Source organism: Delphinapterus leucas, chromosome 5 (assembly GCF_059928025.1).
Source record: "Delphinapterus leucas isolate spDelLeu-1000000601 "Yukka" chromosome 5, BTC_Dleu_Yukka2, whole genome shotgun sequence".
NCBI lineage: Eukaryota > Metazoa > Chordata > Mammalia > Artiodactyla > Monodontidae > Delphinapterus > Delphinapterus leucas.
In genome coordinates this window covers 2,919,052-2,936,136 of record NC_143133.1, presented here as the reverse complement: position 1 = coordinate 2,936,136, position 17,085 = coordinate 2,919,052, and the positions used below count along the sequence as shown (strand labels likewise).

The 17,085-nt window shown below is 63.1% G+C and overlaps 1 protein-coding gene across 1 annotated transcript; it reads right to left on the bottom strand.

The window, feature by feature from the left end:
- Nucleotides 1–12,193: 12,193 nt before the first annotated feature.
- Nucleotides 12,194–16,793, bottom strand: HMX1 (H6 family homeobox 1). Its single transcript, XM_022554821.3, has 2 exons — nt 16,241–16,793; nt 12,194–13,363 (listed from the first exon to the last, which is right to left on the bottom strand). The coding sequence occupies exons 1-2, from the start codon at nt 16,638–16,640 to the stop codon at nt 12,705–12,707; spliced, it is 1,059 nt and encodes a 352-aa protein (XP_022410529.2). The 5' UTR covers nt 16,641–16,793; the 3' UTR covers nt 12,194–12,704.
- Nucleotides 16,794–17,085: the final 292 nt, after the last annotated feature.

Sequence of the window (17,085 nt, the reverse complement as noted above, 5' to 3'; positions counted from 1 at the left end):
GGAGGGGCCACAACAGTGAGAGGCCCACGTACCGCAAAAAAAAAAAAAAACATAGAGTATAAGGAAACAAAAATAATTCCAACATGATCCAGTGAACTTCGAACTCTTTCTGTGCTATAACCACAGTAAGAAATACATTTTACATCCTGAAATAAATGTACAAATATAGAGGTAAGGAAAACAATTTCAATCAACAGTGCTCATCCTAATAGGTTAGAAGCACTGGATTCCTTTTTCACCTAGCGTCTCTGTTATGCACAGCACACACATGTGCAGGGCATAGGCACCCAGGTGACCACCCGCTGTGAAGGGCTGGACAGGGCCCATGCCCCGCCCCCAGGCTCTCACGCCGCACCTGAGCACCTTCACTCTGCAATCCAGTACAGATGCGTTGGCCAGTCTCCCTTGGCTCATTGCAAACCTGCAGAGCCCAGATGATTAGGTTTGCCTTGCAGGTTTGGATTCAGTCCCCAGCTAGCTGGCCACGCGGGCCTCGTCCACGCCACGTGGTTGATGTGAGGATTAAACCATGGTCTCATTCACTATTTATCCGACAACTGTCGATTAAGCGCCCATCGGGGAGAGCCTCTGAGCCGTTTGCGCAGATGGCAGAGCCCCAGAGAGCTCACGGTCTCATAAAGGGGTCACATAGGAAACAGTAGTGACCGCAGAGACCGAGTGACGCTGCAGTGATGGGAGGGGTCACCTGGCCGAGAGGAGGGTGGGGATTTGGGGTGGGGGTGGGAGTAGAATGGGGTGGGGGGACCGGGATAGGCTCATAGCACAGTGAAGCCCTGTTGAAGGGGTCCCAGTGGAGATAAGGAATGTTTGCCTTCCCTGGCACTGAGGGCCTGGCACCTTCATTAAACAAGGTTTCCCAGGGAAACCAGTAGCGAATTCACCTTCAGGGAACCAGCCCCAGCCAGGGGCCATATTTCCATAGGACCCTGCAAAATTCAGAGTCCGTGTTGGGCAAACCCATCTGCCCCTCAAAGGCAGTGAACCACAGTGGAACGCATCCCAGACGTCACAGAGGCAGACTCGAAAGCCTTTGGGAATGTGCCCGGGGAAGGATGCATCCAGCCCCTCCCAAAACACTCCTGTGGTGGAGGGGGGCCTGGAGAATGTGGGGGGCCAGGCGAGAGGAGCAACTGAGTGGCCTACAGAGCTGCAGAAAGCTTAGGGATTGGTGGTCTCGGAAAGCGGGATCCAGGCAGGACTGGAAACAGGAGGGTCTTGTTTAGAAGCCCCAGCCTGCGTCCCACCTCCCCCAGCCTCCCCACCTGATGGGATGGGGTCTGTGGGTGTTTACGTCTTCCAGAGGGGACCCGACCTCTGGAAGGGAGTTTGGAGACAGATGAATGGCAGGTATAGAGAAAGCCAAGGGGAAAAACTAGTATAAAAGAAAAAAATGGATCCCAGCTCACGTCCAGCTGGGAAGGGCATTTGTGGGGTGGCAGCACTGTGAACCCGGGGTCCCCATTTCATCACAGTCGGCCAGGGGACAGCGTTCTGAGGAGGGGGGTAGGAAAGGGCTGTGAGTACTTGATTGACCCGTGAGCATGACTTGTGAACAAGTAACTCTCCGTCTTCCAGACAGGAGGCCAAGGCACTTGATAGATTTCTTTTAAAAAATAAAGTCAAGAGCTAGGCTAAGGGCGCCATGGAGAGGCACAGGGCGCAGGTAGGAGAGGAACGGCTGGCAGGGTTGGCAGCTGTGTCTTCTGGCGGGGCTGGCATGTGGAGTCTCTTCCGCGTGAGGCTTTTTAATCTCTTTGCAGAACTAGAGGACCTTTCAAATTGTGTGCATGAGTAACTGTGGCAAATTGAAAGAAGAAAAAGAAGAAGGGTACCGTGGTTCTCTCAATTTAAATCTTCTAGACGTTTGCGTAAATTTTTTCCTTTCTTCATAAAGAAAAGATTCGGATGATGGTACACGAGTGCGTACATGGGTTCCCAACTCATCGAATTGTACTCTTAAGATCTGTACTTTTCTCCGTAGGTAAATTTATCTTTATTTTTTAAAAAGGATGTGGGTGGGGGGCGGGGAGTCCTCCCACAGTATACCTTGCTATACGTTCGAATTTTGTGCCGTGCCAATGTATTGCCTAGTCGAAAAAATAAATAATGAGGAAAAAACCCAAACTATTGCAAACTCCAACTATCTCCGGGTAGTTAGTTGCACTTGTGGTGCCTTATTTTTTTTTTTTCTTGCCTATATTTTCTGAATTTTCTACAAGAAACGAAGAGCTTTTCCTCGCGCAATCAGACGTGGTCCCGCCGGGAGGCGTCGGGGCCGATTGCGCTGGGCGCCCGGAGCGCAGGGCTTGGGCCGCGGGGCCTTGCGGGCTCCGGGCTTTGCCCCGGAAGGTCGGGCCATCGGGCGGTCGGGCATCGGCCCCTCGTGCAGGCCGGGACCCTCCCCAGGAACGAGGCCGAGGAGGGAGCGCAGGGCGGAGGCGGTCCCCGGGACCTCCCCTTCACCGGGCCGAGCGCTTCCTCGGCTTTGCGCTCAGGCCCAGCTCCGTTCCCAAGTGACGGCCGACCTGGGGCCAGTCCCTGGGCCTCGGCCTCCGCGCGGGTAGAATGGGCAGCCGAGGCGCCGGAGGACCCTTCTGCGAGGGCGCGGGGCTTCTCAGTTTCTGGATCCTTCTAGGATCCTCGGTTCTGCCGAGGTCTGAGTCTGGAAGGTCGAGGATCTGACTTCATAGGTCTCCGGGTGTGCAAGGTCCCCGAGGGTCCCAAACTGCCGCAGCCCCTCCGCCCACCCAGCCCTCCCCCCTGTCCGCGGGGAGCGCGCTCCTGTAGTGGCGTCTACGCACGCAGGGTGGCGGACCCCGGTTGCCGGAGCCGCGTCTCTACCGGCCAAGAAAGCGTTGGGCGGGCGCGCCGCAGCGGGGCCGGCGGCCGGCAGAAGCGGACGCAGAGGAGGGGGTGAGGACCGAGGGGCGGCTTTTAACGAAAAAATTGAATCATCAGCGAAACCATTAGGACTAATGCGAGGCGCACAAGCTGCGGAATCAATGCCGGGCCTCGGGGGTCGGGGCTGGGTGGTGGGGTGGGGACAGCCGGCCGACAGCCCCTTGACCACGCGAGGCTCAGTTCCCTCCCACGTGGGGAAATGGATTTTCGCGATTTAAGAAAACTCAAACCAAAGTGAGGTAGGCCCGGATGTGCTGACGCTGCGGTTCCGGCAGCAGGAGCCCCGAGAGCGGCTCCGGGAAGGGGGGCGGCGAGAGGCCTAGGCTGGGATGCAGGGACCGGGGCGCGGGGGACCGGAGCGGCTTGCAGTGAACTCGGGCAGAACGAACCGGGCCGTGCGGCTGAGATGGCGCTCCTGCGCCAGGGTCGGCGGGACCCGGGCAATCCCTGGGCCCAGGTCCCCGGTGCCCGCTCGAGCCCCTGTGCGCGCTGGAGAAGCCGACGCCTGCGCAAGACGGAGAGGCCCCGCTCCCGCCCTGGGCAGCCCCCTAGCGCGCGGCTGCAGGACTCACTCCGGGTCTCGGCATGCACGCACCCTGATTCCATCACCTCGGGCCCCGGGTCAAGCCTCCCTCCCAGCGGCTGGGAGAGGTCTGCAGTGACACACACACACACACACACACACACACACACGCACACACCAGTCAGCCTCTGATAATTGGCTGGGGTCCTGGGGCCCAGTACCTCCCTCCTCCAGGCTCTGCGGGAGAATCAGACTTCCAGTGGAGAGACCCTTGGGAAGCCCCCGGGGAATCACGGGAGATCAGAGAGGGCACCAGAGCACGGTGGGCTTCCTCTAAGACCCATTTTCCACCGGGGCCTCCCAGTTCCCTCCTCTCCTCCACCCTGGGGTGGGGGTGGGGGGTGGGGGCAATGGCCCCTCTGGCTCCTGAGGCACCTGGCTGGGGTGGGACCTCCCCCTGGTGCCAGAGGGAGGTGTGGCTTCGGGCTTCTGGGTAGCCTGTCTCTGCCTTTCTTGGGGCCACATTGGGTTTATCTGTGAAATGGGCACAGGAGGTGAGATTGAGGCTGGCAAGGGTCTCTTTCAAGAAGCTGGAGGCTTTCTGGGGAGGGGGCCCAGAGGCTGTCACCACCACCCACCCGCCCCGCCCTGCACACACAGGGAAATGGAACATTTTTAAGGGCCCCCTGTCTACATAAACAATTTGAATCATCGCGAATCAGTGTGTCAGCATCAGTCTGTCGACCTAATCTCTCCGATCCCGCAGCTGGCCAGGCTGCCGTTCAAAAATTCTCGCCCACACAGGTCTCTATTGGCTTGGGGCTTCCCTCTCACATCCCACCAAGGCTTGAAGGGTCTCAGCCATTCTAGAGGGACTTAGAGAATTCCAAGGAAGGTGCTCTGCAGTGCGGGGCCTCCTGAGGGGCAGCCTAGGGTACAGAGGTGCTGCCCCCAAACACCCCCCCATGTAGGGGGGACTCAGGTAGGGAAAGTCCATCTGGAAGAGGGAGAGGAGGCCTGAGGAATGGCGAGGGGAAGGAACGGAACGGGAGGCACCTCCCTGCTGAGCTGGTGAGCTGCCGTCACCCACCCATCTTCCAGTAGCCCGTCTAGGAGGACCGCCGCGTGCAGGGCTGAGCTCTCCACACGCACTGGCTTGTGTCATTTCCTCACTGGAAAGAGAGCTGGACACAGCTCTGCCTTCCCGCACACATGTTCTGTGTGATCTGGGGCTGGGTGTGATCACACATATGAGCCGGAATCCTCACTCCTAAACTGGGGACAGCACTCCGCCCACCAGGTTATTGTGGGGATGTAGCGAGACAATTCGGGTAAAGGGCTTGATCAGCCCCAGCTCAAAGAAAGCCTCAGTGTGATGTAGATGAGGGTCAAGGGCCATCCACCAGGAGCTCTTGAAAGAAACAGCAGAGCGAGGCTTGTTGGCCCAAGGCTCTGTCTGGGCCAGGGTCTGTGTGCACCTCCAGATGTCAAATTTCCGAGGCCAGCTGTGTGGTTAGCACGGAAGAGGCGCAGTTGCCCGTGGTGGGCGTGGGGGACACACGCGTGTGGACACGCTGGGTCTCCGCTGGGGATGAGGCAAAGGTCAGGATTTATGGGTCTGGGAGTGTGGGCGCTTGGGCCCTGGAAGGGCAGACGGAGAGGTCGACGGTGCTGGCGGGGTTAGGGGTGCAGCTGTAGTTCTGGAGGGCTGTTGCGCATTCGTGCGCAGGACTGCGGGGACAGGGTGCGTGGGCACCCTCAGGTGTCCTGGAGCCCCAGTGGGAGCCTGACTAGGCGCGCGAATGGGGGTGGGAGCGATTTGACTCTGCGCTCAGGACCAAGCCGTGGCAGGCGGCGGCCCCGGCACAGGCCGAAGTAAACGGACCTGTGGGCTGAGGGTCTCGGCGGTAGGTGCCCCCGGGGGTAGTCAGCACTGAGCAGGGGCACAGATGGCTGTGCACCCAGCAGCAAGCCTTGAGCCCGCGCTCTTGTCAATAGGCCGCGCGACCTTCGCCACTACTACCTACCCACTCCACAGATGGAAAGGTGAGCTCAGAAAGGGAAAAGGACTTTCCCAGAGCCACGCAGACGGCCGGCGAAGGAAGCACACGGTCCGGCAGTCTTAACTCTGCGCCCCATCTTTCCGGGAGGGAAGAGTGGAACGGGGAGCCCGACCCGAGGGCCAGACGGCGGAGAGTGGGGTCCAGCTGCTCCCACCAAGGGCCGAGACACAAGGCGAACCGCCGGGTCTCCACCTGCGCGCGCCCGGAGCTTCACTCCTCTCTAGCCTTCGGGTTTAATACCGCCTCCTCCCAGAGGCCTTCGGGGACCCGGGCGGGCTCAGGCACCTCCCTTCTCCCCGGACCCAGCCCCGGCCCCCGGACTAGAGCTCGGCGTCTTAGGTGATGGCGCGGGGACCGCAAGGATGGCGCGGAGCCGGAGGGGGAAGGGACGGGCTGTGGAGAAGGGAGCGGGAAGGGGCGAGGTGAGAACCGAGGGGCGGGGCCCGAAGGCCGAGCCAGACTCCGAGACGCCAGGGAGACGCCAGGTGAGCCGGGCTGGGGGCGGGGAGGGGGCTTGGGCTCCGGCGGGAAGGGTGGGGGCGGGGCCGGAAGGACCGAGGGGAGGGGGCGGGGCACCCCGGAGAGCCGCGGGCTCGGAGGGTCTAGAGCGGCGCTTGCCTTGCTCTCCGACGCCCCACGGCCTGGGAGGAGAAGGGGGCCGCTCCGCGCCGGCCGGCCGCCGGGTCCCGGGAGCCGCGGAGCTGGCGCCACTGCCAGTTTCTCTCCTTCAAGCTCGGGCAGCCCTGGGGGAAACTCAGGCCGGGAGAGGGGACAGCCCGGCTCGAGGGCCGCAGAGGGGCAGGCGCGGGATCCGGACACGAAGCGGCGACGCCGACTCCCCCCAGCCGGATCGAGGCGACGTAGGGCCTCGGCGGGTCGGGAGCCGTGTGCCGCTGCGTCCCGGAGTGCGCTCTTCTGCAAAGAAATAAAACCTTTAAAGGGGGCCCGGCCTCCCCGACTCCTATCTGGGCCGGTTCGAAGGGGGGAGGAATCTCGTCCCGGAGATGGGGGAACGGAGCCAAGGGGGGCACCGCGGCAGGGGGGACGGACGCACGGGCGGAATCCTGAGCTCCGATGGAGGGAAGAGAGCAGAGAAGAATGGAGAGAAAGAGACGGAGAGGAGGAGACCGACTAAAGCAGAGAATCTGCGAGAAAGGAAACGCGCAGCCGGGGCCCCGGAGGCACCGCCGCGGTCGTGCGGGCTAGCCTTCACCAGGTCCCCCTCCAGGGGATTGGCGAGACCCCAGGGAGACCCGCAATTCGGGGCTGGAGCGCCCGCACCCCAGAGGCCCCCAGCATGCACCTTGCCGGCTCTCGCGTCGGGTGGGGCCCTCACACCCCCAGGATCCAAGAGCTCACCCTCTCTCCAGGGGATGGGGAGCGCGCTTCGGACTGGTCTGCCTCTAGGGATGGAGCTCCAAGCACGTGAGCCCCTCCCCATCTGCCCTCCAGGGATGTCCGGCCCAGCCTTAGCCAACCCACCCCACTTCAGTCCGAGTCTTGGCGCTGCGGACCCAGGGACGCCGAGAGCGTCCAGGAGGTGCCGAGAAACCGAAGACACGAACCCAGGACCAGAGGGGCGGCCGCCAAGCTCAGTCTCCCAAACCCGCAGCGGGGTCGGACCTGGGCTGCACAAGCAGTGGGAGATCGCGGTCCGCGTGGGTGACGCCGGCCGCGAGAGCCGGGAGGCGGCGCCAACGATCCTGCAGCCCGGATCCGTCCTCCGCGGCTCTCAGAGGCCTCCCGAGCGGAGGTGATCACGGGTGCTGGCGCTCAGGTCGGGGACCCAGAGGAGCGCCCGGACCAGTGGGGGAGGGATGGAGGCAGGGACAGATACGTGGAGAAAGAGGGAAGTTTAAGACTGAAACATGTCTGCAGAGACCGAATTGACGGGCTTTAATGCGCACTGCGAAGTAAGCAAGGGGGGGGGTGGGAAGCAAGCAGGATATAAACCGAACCGAGGTCAGACTGCGATCCGATGAAAATAAACCTGTAACGAAAACGGCCCCCGGCAGAGAATCAGCCGCTAGGGATATACACCCCTGACGTTTCTGGGCAGTCACTTCCTGAGGAAGCCTTAAAATGAAGCCCCATGTGCCCAGCCCCCACTCAACAATGATCAACTCCCGGCCAATCCGATTTCATCTGTGCTTCTCCCTTTCATTTTTACTATTTAATTAATTAGTTTGTTTATTTTTGTTGAGATACTTTCGAACAAACGCAGACATCACATCATTTCAGCGGTAAATACATAAGTGCATCTTTAACTTTTAAAAATTAAAAGATAAGAACTCTTAAAAATTAACAATACAGCTATAAGTTGCCTCACAATAAATCCACAGCTTCATAAAATACTCAGAAGCAGCTGACTTCTCCCGCTGCGGAGCACAGGCTCCGGACGCGCAGGCTCAGCGGCCACGGCTCACGGGCCCAGCCGCTCCGCGGCACGTGGGATCCTCCCGGACCGGGGTACGAACCCGCGTCCCCTGCATCGGCAGGCGGACTCTCAACCACTGCGCCACCAGGGAAGCCCTGAAGCAGTTGACTTTTGATGCTGGAAATGCAAAGTATTTCTGTTTTGACTTTACTGCAATTTCCAGATAAGCAATCATAAGCATTCTTACTTTTATAATAAAACAAACAAACAGACTAAAACCGAGGCCGACAGCTGCAGTAGCTGGCACAGGCCAGGCGGTCAGCTGTCGTTTGCTCTCCAGGTGGTGAAGCCGGAGGCTGCCTCGTGCTTCTTGATCTTTATCTTTGCACCTTTGTCCCAAGTGTCCATCCGAGTTCCAGATTCAGAGCTCGGTGCTATCAGAACAGGGTGGCCCCCTTTCCAGTCTACCCATGAGGGAGTGTCCCTCTCCGCGAGAGGGCAGCGGGGTTTGTACCCAGTCGTGTGGTGAGCCGCCTTGGGGATCCACCTTGGATCACCGGGTTCAGGCTCTGCTCCTAGCTAACGGATGCAGGAGGCATGCGCACTGAGGGCGGCCAAAGGAAAAGATCCAGGTGATTCTGACGGGTGGGAAGGGAGGGCAAACACTGCCTGAGTGTGCAGGCTATCAGGGAGGGGTGACTCCACGATGGGGCCCTGACCTCCATAGCACCAGGTGGAGGAAGGGGGGAGTCGCGGCCTCGGTGGCCGAGTGACTTCACGGAGTCCCTGCCCCAGAGTCTCTGCCCCTCGGTCCCCAGTTTACCTTGCTGAGAACTGCCAGGTGAAGCCAGAAGGCTTTGAAGGATGCTTGGGAGACGCCTACAGACAGGAGAAAGAGAGAGAAGCCGGCCCAGCCCCTCTGGCCTCCCTCTTGGTACCCACCTGACCCAGCTCTCAGCCCAGGTGGGTCGCCTTCTGGGTAGGCTCAGAGCCAAGGTTCTGAGAAACCGTCACCCCACGAAGCCAGGCCAAGCTTGTGGGGAGGAGGTTGGGGGGCACGGGCAGCCCTTGACCTGTATCTGATGGGAAGGGGTCAGCCGGAGGGGAGGCCCTGGGTGGGCAGGAGTACAAAGGCGGGGGCTTCCCAGTGCAGGGTGCGGGTGGGGAACTGCCAGCTAGGAGAAGGGCGCTTACCGGGATGCCCGTCAGTCCCTCGCCAGGGCTTTGAATGAGGCGGGCAGACGTGAGCTGGGGTGGGGCAGTGCCTGCTCTCTCGGCCAGGACCCCGGAGTGCCCAGGTGGGGTGGGGCGGGCAGAGAACCACCCTGGGGGACATGAGACTGGCCTGTCCCTTTTAGCAGGTCTGGTTCTGCATGAACTTGGCTGGGAATCCTTGCAGGTCGGCCAGGGTGTCCGAAGCCTGGTGGACCCAACTGGGCTCAGGGACTCTGCAGCCTGAAACCCTAGGTGGCCCAGGGTGGCTGGAATCGGGTCTCACATAAGAAGTTAGGGTTGGCGGGCTGGGGAGAGCCACAGCACGTGCGGTAGAGACAGAGCAAAGCCATTCCTCTCCCGCCAGGAGCGGAGCCAGCCTGGTCCCGCACGCCCTCTAGGGCTGCGTGTTCCCTACCGCGCTTCTCTCTGGTTTGTGCTGCCCCTGGTGCGACACTCCGGACGCTGGGTAATCATGGGGTAAAGCCAGCTTCCCTGAGCCCCCGCCCTAATCCAGGTTTGGATCCACTTTCTGTATTTCAGTGTTAGGCTTCTAGCTCCCGACCCTTCCTGCGCAGGGGAACAGCCTCTCCTTCCTCCTCCTGGCGCCTTCCTTCCCACCCGGCGGATCTAGGAGGAGCCGGCGGCAAGGAAGCCGCTCTCCAGCCCATCTTTTCACTGCTTCATCGAAAGACGCAGCCCTTCTCCCCGAATCCGCCCCGCGTTTGCAGCCACGTAGACCCTTCCTCCCTCTGACTCCAGCGGCAGGCCGTCGGGTTCGCTGCTTCCCGGCGGGCGGGTCCGAGGGTACGGCGCCCGCGGCTCCTCCCCTTCGCGCGCCTGTGGCCCCGGCGCCAGGTGGCTCCCGGGCGGACGCGGAGCTCTGGTTGGCGCAGACCAACCCGCCGCTGTGGGCGAGCCGCCTGGGGACCTCGGCGCCACACAGCGCTTCGCTGCGCCCTGCGGTCTGGTCGCCACCACCTCGAGACCGCACCCGCACAGGCCACAAACAGTCGAATAAAACGGTTGCCTCGTGGTGATAACCCCTTTAACCTGGGTTGTAAGGATCCCAGTCGTGGTCCGAGAGCTCGGGACCACGGCCGTTGCCGAATCCCATCGCCGCGGTGCAACGCCGCGCGGGTGCGGCGCGGAGCACAGAGCGCCGGCACCGCCTGACGGCCCGCGTGGTGCGCGGAGGGAAAGCGGCAGAGAGCAGGTGGCCGCGGCCGTTGGGGGGACCTGCGCTGGCCCGGAGGCCTCCGCGGTGCGGCCAGCTCTGCCCAGGCCTTCTGGACGCGTCCTTCTGAGGACTGGCTGTGATTCGTCTGCTGACAGCATGAGGTCACCACCAAAGCGAGGGAGGGTCAGGGTCCCAGGGGAGGCTAAGCCAAGGGTGCCGATGCCTAGAGAGGGCCCAGTGGGGAAGAGAGTGGAAGGAGGGAGACATGGGTCTGTGCTGCCCCTTGAGTGGCCTTCTTGGCACTTCACTTCCCCCTGTGGCTGCTGGTCAGGAGCGAAGGCCTTTGGAAATAGCTAGAGCAAGCTCGCTGGAGAGAAGCTACAGGAGAAGCAGTAGCATGGGGCAGGTCCCCCTCCCTCAGGGAGAGGAGAGCCAACCCTAAAAGGGAAGCAAATGCGGCAACAGGATGGGGGCTGGGTTGGAGGAGGTGCCCCACGCGTCCGTCTCTCAGGTTGCCCACCCTTGTTATGCCCTGGGCACTGGGAGCCTGAAGGTGGGGACCTTAGAGCCCAGAGGAAGGACCACCTAGGCCACGGACTGCTGCCCCCTTCCCCAGGAGGGCTGCTGGGGCTTTCCGGGGCCTGGCCTCAGGGCACTGGGAACTGACTGGAGGGGCTGGGGCAGGGGATGATTCCGGGTCAGGGAGCTGGATGGCAGGGGCAGACAGATGGACCTCCTGCCTGGGGGTCACCCCCGTGGCGCCTTCTCCTGGGCTGTCTGGCGCCACCTCTGAAAACTCCAAGGACACCGGAGGGCAGCCCAGTTGCTGTGCAGCTCAGCCTGGGAGCGTCCGTTCCACCGAAAGTCCCAAAGCCAGGGGGCAGAGGCAGGTTTCCGAGGGGGCTCAGCTTTGTTACAGAAGTGACCGTTTCAAGCACCGAATGACCTCTCTCTCAGGGCTCGAGAAGCACACCCAGTAAAGTGTCCTTCCCCCATGCAGGAGGGCCCTGTCTTCACCCTGCAACAGGCCAGCTGTAGAGATCCAGCCATTGGAATAAGCTTTCAATAAGCTTTCCTCAAGAGCCCATAAACTCGGGCCCTGACCCGGGACTTTGCCCACGGGTCCGAGTCCCCCAGCTCAAGAGAGACTGCGATGGTCCAGTGGATGAGGCCCAGGCCAGAGAGCCCTGTTCCCCACCTGACCTTGCTGGGCTGTCTGGCGCCGGTGTTTTGTTTTGGCCAAAAGAAAAAAACCCTTATGTTAGAGATGGCTCTCAACTCCAGTGAGGGCAGGGAAAGTGGATGCAGGGGGCCACACAGCTGGCAGCCCCTCGTGCCAGGTGAGTGGCCGGCGGGCTCTGCCTTCGCCTGACTACTGGCTTTCGGTTGTCGCCAAGGCCCCGGAACCGAGCGACAGAGGATGAAGAATCCCCTCTTCCACCCTAGGCCCCTCTCCTCCCTGACCCTGACTTCCCCTAAGGTCTTGCTGGGTCTCCCTGTCTGGAGAAAGTGGGGGCTTGAGAGTACAGCTCGCAGACCCCAGCTCCTGCCTGCCCTGCCCACCTGCCCCGGGCCAGCATTGGAGGGTGCTCCAGGAGCGGGGAGATGGTGCCCACCATAGCCCATTACCAGAGGAGAGGCTCGGCCCCAGTGATCACAGAGCAGCGGCAACTGTCCAGAAAACGTCCCTTTTTATTCCATACGCAAATAAGTAGATTCATTAAAAAAAAAAATGTCTTCGCCAGGATAACCAGGGGCTGCAGCCTGGGAGAGAAGCCCCAGTCTGGCCCCATCTCCAGAATGGACAATCTGAGAGCAGCGCCACCTGGAAGGATCTTCACCCCTTCCGCTCCACAGGGGCTCTCTTCCTGGGATACTCTCTCTGCCGGCCCGAGGTTAAGGCCATCAGGCTGATCACAGTGCCCCGGAGGCCTGCTGCCCTCCCTGCCCATGCATAGTCCCAGGCAGGGCTGTTCGGGTTGGAGAGTGGTCACCTCCATGAAGCACCTGGGACAGCCTGGATTTGCCGTGGACTGCGCCCAGCCGCTGGCTCCGGCAGGGCGGGGGCTGGATCTGCTCCGAAGTTGAGGCCTGTCCCCGGGGGTAGGGGGCTGGGGGAGGCTCTGGGCTGCATGGCCAACGGTCTCTGTGATGCTCTCTTCCCAGCGGGGATCCAGCCTTGCGACTGTCTGGGGAGCCACAGTCACCTGCGTCTCTGTTACATTCTGGACGATCTTCCGATCTTCGGACAGGGGTTCGGCTCGCCCGGGCGGCAGCCTGCACTCCCCGAGGTGCGGGAGGGCCAGGGGAGCGTCCCTGCCCTCCCTGACAGACGGCCCCCTGGCGCCACCGCTGCCGCCTCGGCCCGTGTGCGCGTCCGCAGAAGTCCCCACTGGCCACGGGGAGTGGGCCCGGCCGGCCGGGGGCTCACACCAGGCCGGGCATCTGCGCCCGCAGGAAGGGCACGGAGGCGGCGGCTGGGAAGGCGGCCAGCGGGTAGGCGAGGGCCCCGGAGAAGCCCAGCAGCGGCGGGGGCGGGGCGGGCGCGGCGGGCGCCAGCGGGAAGGGCAGCGCGGCGGGAGCTCCGGCGGCGGCGGCGGCGGCCGGGGGGCTTTCGTGGTAGAGCACCGGCACGCGGACCAGGCGCTGCGCGCCCGGCGGGGACAGGCTGGCCGCCTCCAGCTCGGCCGCCAGCTGCCGCTTCCACTTGTTGCGGCGGTTCTGGAACCAGATCTTGACCTGCGTCTCGGTGAGCTGCAGGGAGGCGGCCAGGCCGGCGCGCTCGGCGCTGCTCAGGTAGCGCTTCAGGTCGAAGGTGGACTCGAGCTGGAAGACCTGGCTGCGCGAGAAGACCGTGCGCGTCTTCTTCTTGCGGCCACCGCCCCCGCCGCCGCCGCGCGCCTCCCCCGCCGCCGCCGCCGCCCGGGCCTCGGCCAGATCCGCCGCCTCCTCCGCGCCGGCTGCCGGGCCCCTCGCCGCCAGCTCTGCCGCCTCCCGCTGCACCAATCCCGGCCCGGGGCCCCGCGGCCAGGCGCCCTCTGCGCGGCCCATCTCCTCGCCCGTCTCCGGTGAGTCCCGGTCGCTGGCTGCAGGGGGGAGAGGAGGAACATGGGTTGGTTCTGGAGGCTGATCCCCCGGCCCTGTCGCTGAGGCCAGCTGCTTCCCCCGCGAGGTCACCCACAGCCACAGGCAGGGAAATTGTCCCCACACAGCCCCACCTACGGCAGATCTCACCCTGGGATCGGAGAAAGGCAGAGCATCTGGAGGTGAACTTGAAGACCTGAGCGATGCTCCAAACCAACACGCGGGCCACACACTCACGCCCAGAACCGCGCATCCACACGGAGGGCAACAGAGTGAAGACGGAAGAAAAGGAACACAAAAACACAAACAGAAACACAAAAAAAAGACTGACTCCCTTAAACAGTGACTTCGAATCAACACACACAAAAGCCCCGGAGGTACACCTCTCGGAGGAAAGGATGGTCCTTCTGAGAAATGTACACACCAGAAACCAGCACAGAGAGGGCCTCATCCCTAGCACTCAGCCCTAGGCCAAGTCCCCCGGACACAGAAATAAAGACTTGCCATGACCTCTCCCCACTCAAGCCCAGGAGCAGATGCAGAATGCCCGCTTGCATAGAAATATTCCCATTGATGGAGGATAAGCAAATGCAAACAATTCCCCAAACCAAACTCCAACCAGGTGACACTGGGAACCTATTCTCCCCCATTTCCTGTGCCCCTAATTCAAATGTCCATGGAGATGTGCCCTCTCTACCCAGAATCACACTCAGAGGTAGTGCAGACAAGGGCAGCTCTGGCTCCGTAGAAACACGCGGCAGCCGCATCTCAGCCCAGACACACTGGGCCCATGGTTGAGCCTGTGGGTTTGGGGCTACAAAAGCCCACAGAGGGTCCCTGAGCTCATGTTCCAAGTACCAAGCTGCACACAATCTCCCAGAGGAGACGCCTCCCCCTCCCCGGGGTTGGCAAGGGATGATGCCTCCAGGTGAAAGAGTCTGCCCAGGACCCAGGTGCTGGTCCAGATTCCAGGCCCAGCTTGAAAAGGGCAGCCGCCTGACTGCCGGGCTCAAGAGGCCAACTCAGGCCAGCTTCCCTTGTGCCTCAGGCTGAGGCTCCTGGACACAGGCCGCAGGTCAGCATTGCGGCCGTCGAGTAGAGCTTGGCCTGGCCAGCCCACAGAAGGCAGCGGTGAGCCCGCAGCGTGTGTAGCCCGCAAGGTGTGCAAACACCGGCAGGCTTGTGTCTGTAGCTTGGTCCCTGCGCTCCGCGGCTCCCCCGGAGGTGTGCAGATTTGCGTGTGTCCCTGCCCAACCCTGGTGGCATGAGCCCTCATGGTGTCCAAAGAGGGGTCAGGTTCCAGGCTGGCATGTGTGCGACCAGATATGGGCGGGGGGGGGGGCCAGACTCACAGAGGCCCACGTGCTGCCACACGAAGACAAGACAGGCCTGCCAGCTCTGGTACAAAACAGGGACCCCTAACCCGCATTATACGAAAGAAGGACCGGCTCTTTGGCGGCCACCTGTGGGGCTGCAGCTGCAGAAGAACCCCAGGGACAAGCGGGGAACGCATTCCCCCCCCAGGGGAGACCCTTTTCACAAACACCCCCAGAAGGGCACTACGTCTGATCACTCAATTTCGGGGCAAACACTGAGGCCTGCTCGAGCTTCCCCGAAGGGAAGGGGGTAGGGGCCCGGGACCTTCCGGGTGTAGGCTCTGAGATGTGGGTCCCTTTGCGAGGGGCTCAATCCCACACCAGAGAAGGGGTTATCCAAGAGGTGAGAGGGGTCTGGCCCACCTACCCCCCTCCTCGCCCGCCCTCCAGCACTTGCTAGCTTTCGCTTGGAGCTGAAAGGATTTCAGAGCCTGAAAGAGTCTTCAATTGGCCTCACAGTGTGCGTTTGCGGGGGGGGGGGTGGCTGGCAAAGCCTGGGGGCTGAGGTTAGAATAGCTTCCTGCTCCTCTTGCCTGCGGCGGGGGGCTTCCTCCAAACGGCAGGTCCCCAAGGGAGGCAGCGACCCCGGGGAGGGGAGTAGAACTCAGGGGCTGGGACGCCCAGTCAAGAGGGGCGATCGATCGGGTTCCAGGGCTGAAAAACCCCCCACCCCCAGACTCAGAGCCCTCAGCAGGGAACAAAGGCGGGGAGGGGGAGGGGCAGAAAAGGGAGAGAGAGGGGTGGGACTGGGGGCTTCTGGCCTTGCACAGCCACAGCCAAGGGGCTTGGGAGGCCCAAGAGGGAGAGCCAGGCCCCTGCCCAGGCCCTGGCTGCAGCTTGTAGAGGAGATGGGACTTTGGGGACACGGCTGCTGGGGAAGACCGCTGTCCCCCCCGTCCAGGCCTCCACAGCAGTGGTTCCCTCTGCTCAACGCCCCCTTTATTTTGCTGAGTCTGACTCTGTCTCCTGACCCTCTCTCTTTCCTTCCTTTATCTTTTCTCTGTTCTCTCCATCACTTATGGGTTTCTTTTTGCTTTTTGTTTGTTTTTCATCTTCTCTTCCCCCCTCGCTCCTTTCTCCGCCCCCAACATCCCTCTCTTTCTTCTCTGTCCTTTTCTCTTCTTTTCTGCCCCTCCCCCCGTGCCCCCTCCCATGGCCTGCCTTCCCCTGTTGTATTCCCCACCCCCCTTCCTTTTCTCTTCTTAGCTGTCTGTTGTCCCCTGTCCCCAAGTTCCCCTCCAAGGGCACTCCAGAGCCTGGTGATGGGTGAAGCCCAGAGCCTGCGAAACCTTCTCCCTGCATGGGGACCCTGTCCTGGAGAGTGGGCCTCCAAACCTGCTCAACCAGGGGCTCTGCTGGGGCCCGACACGACCCAGAGCCTCCTACAGACGAGGAGGATGGCCCAGAAAGGGCGCCAACGAACCCAAAGTCCCCGAGCAAACGCTCGGGGAGGAAGCCCGCCCCCCCCCCCCGCGGCCCTCCCTTCCCCGCGCCCTCACTCACTGTCAGGGCTGAGGCCGCCTCCGTAGCCTCCGTGCGACCGCGAGTACCAGCGCGTGGCGCCTCCGCAGCCCAGAGCGTAGGGCGGCCCGGGACCCGGGGGCGGCCGGGGACCGAGGCCCAGCGCGCCCGGCCCAAGCAGCGCCCGGGCCCGCGCGTCCCCGCTCGGCCCGGAGCCCGCGCGCAGCTGTCTCCGCCGCTGCACCCGCCGCCGCCGCCGCGCCTGCTCCGCGTCCTCGTCCTCAGGGTCGTCGTCGTCCTCCTCCTCGTCCTCGCGGCCGCCGCCGCCGCCCTGGGCCGCGCGCCCAGCGCCCTTGGCCTCGGCTGCCAGCAGGTTCTCTATGAGGAAGGAGGAGGCGCGGGCCGGCGTGGCGCGCCCGGGCTCCGTCAGCTCGTCCGGCATCGCGGCCGCCGGTCCGTCGGGCTCTGCCGGGCTCCTCGGGGTTCCGGGAGCCCGGGGTGCGGCCGGTCCCGGTCCCCGCTGGGGACGCTGGCGCGCGGCTCCCTGGCGCACGCGCGGGCCGGCCCTGGAGCCGCTGCCCGGAGCGCTGGCGTCGGGCCCCGCGGGGCAGGCAGCGGCCTCCGCGCCGGACTGGGCTGGGCCGGGAGCGGGTGCGCGCCGACAGCTGGCCGGGCAGCAGCCTCGCTCGCCTTTCACGTCGCCGCTCTGGTCGCCGCCCGGGCCGGCCCCGCTGGGGGCGGGGAGGGCAGGGGAGGGGCCAGCAGGGGCGGGGCGGGGCGGGCCGGGCGGGCAGCCAGCTCAGCCCGAGGATGCCGCGCCGGCCCCGAGTGCGGCCACTGCTCGGAGACGCCGCCCGGATCCGGGCGCGCAGGCGGTCGCGCGTCCG

Coding starts and splice junctions, on each gene's coding strand:
- HMX1 (XM_022554821.3), bottom strand. CDS start 16,640: ATGCCGGACGAGCTGACGGAGCCCGGGCGCGCCACGCCGGCCCGCGCC. Junction 13,364..16,240: donor AGGCGGCCTCAGCCCTGACA/GTGAGTGAGGGC, acceptor TCCCCCCTGCAG/CCAGCGACCGGGACTCACCG.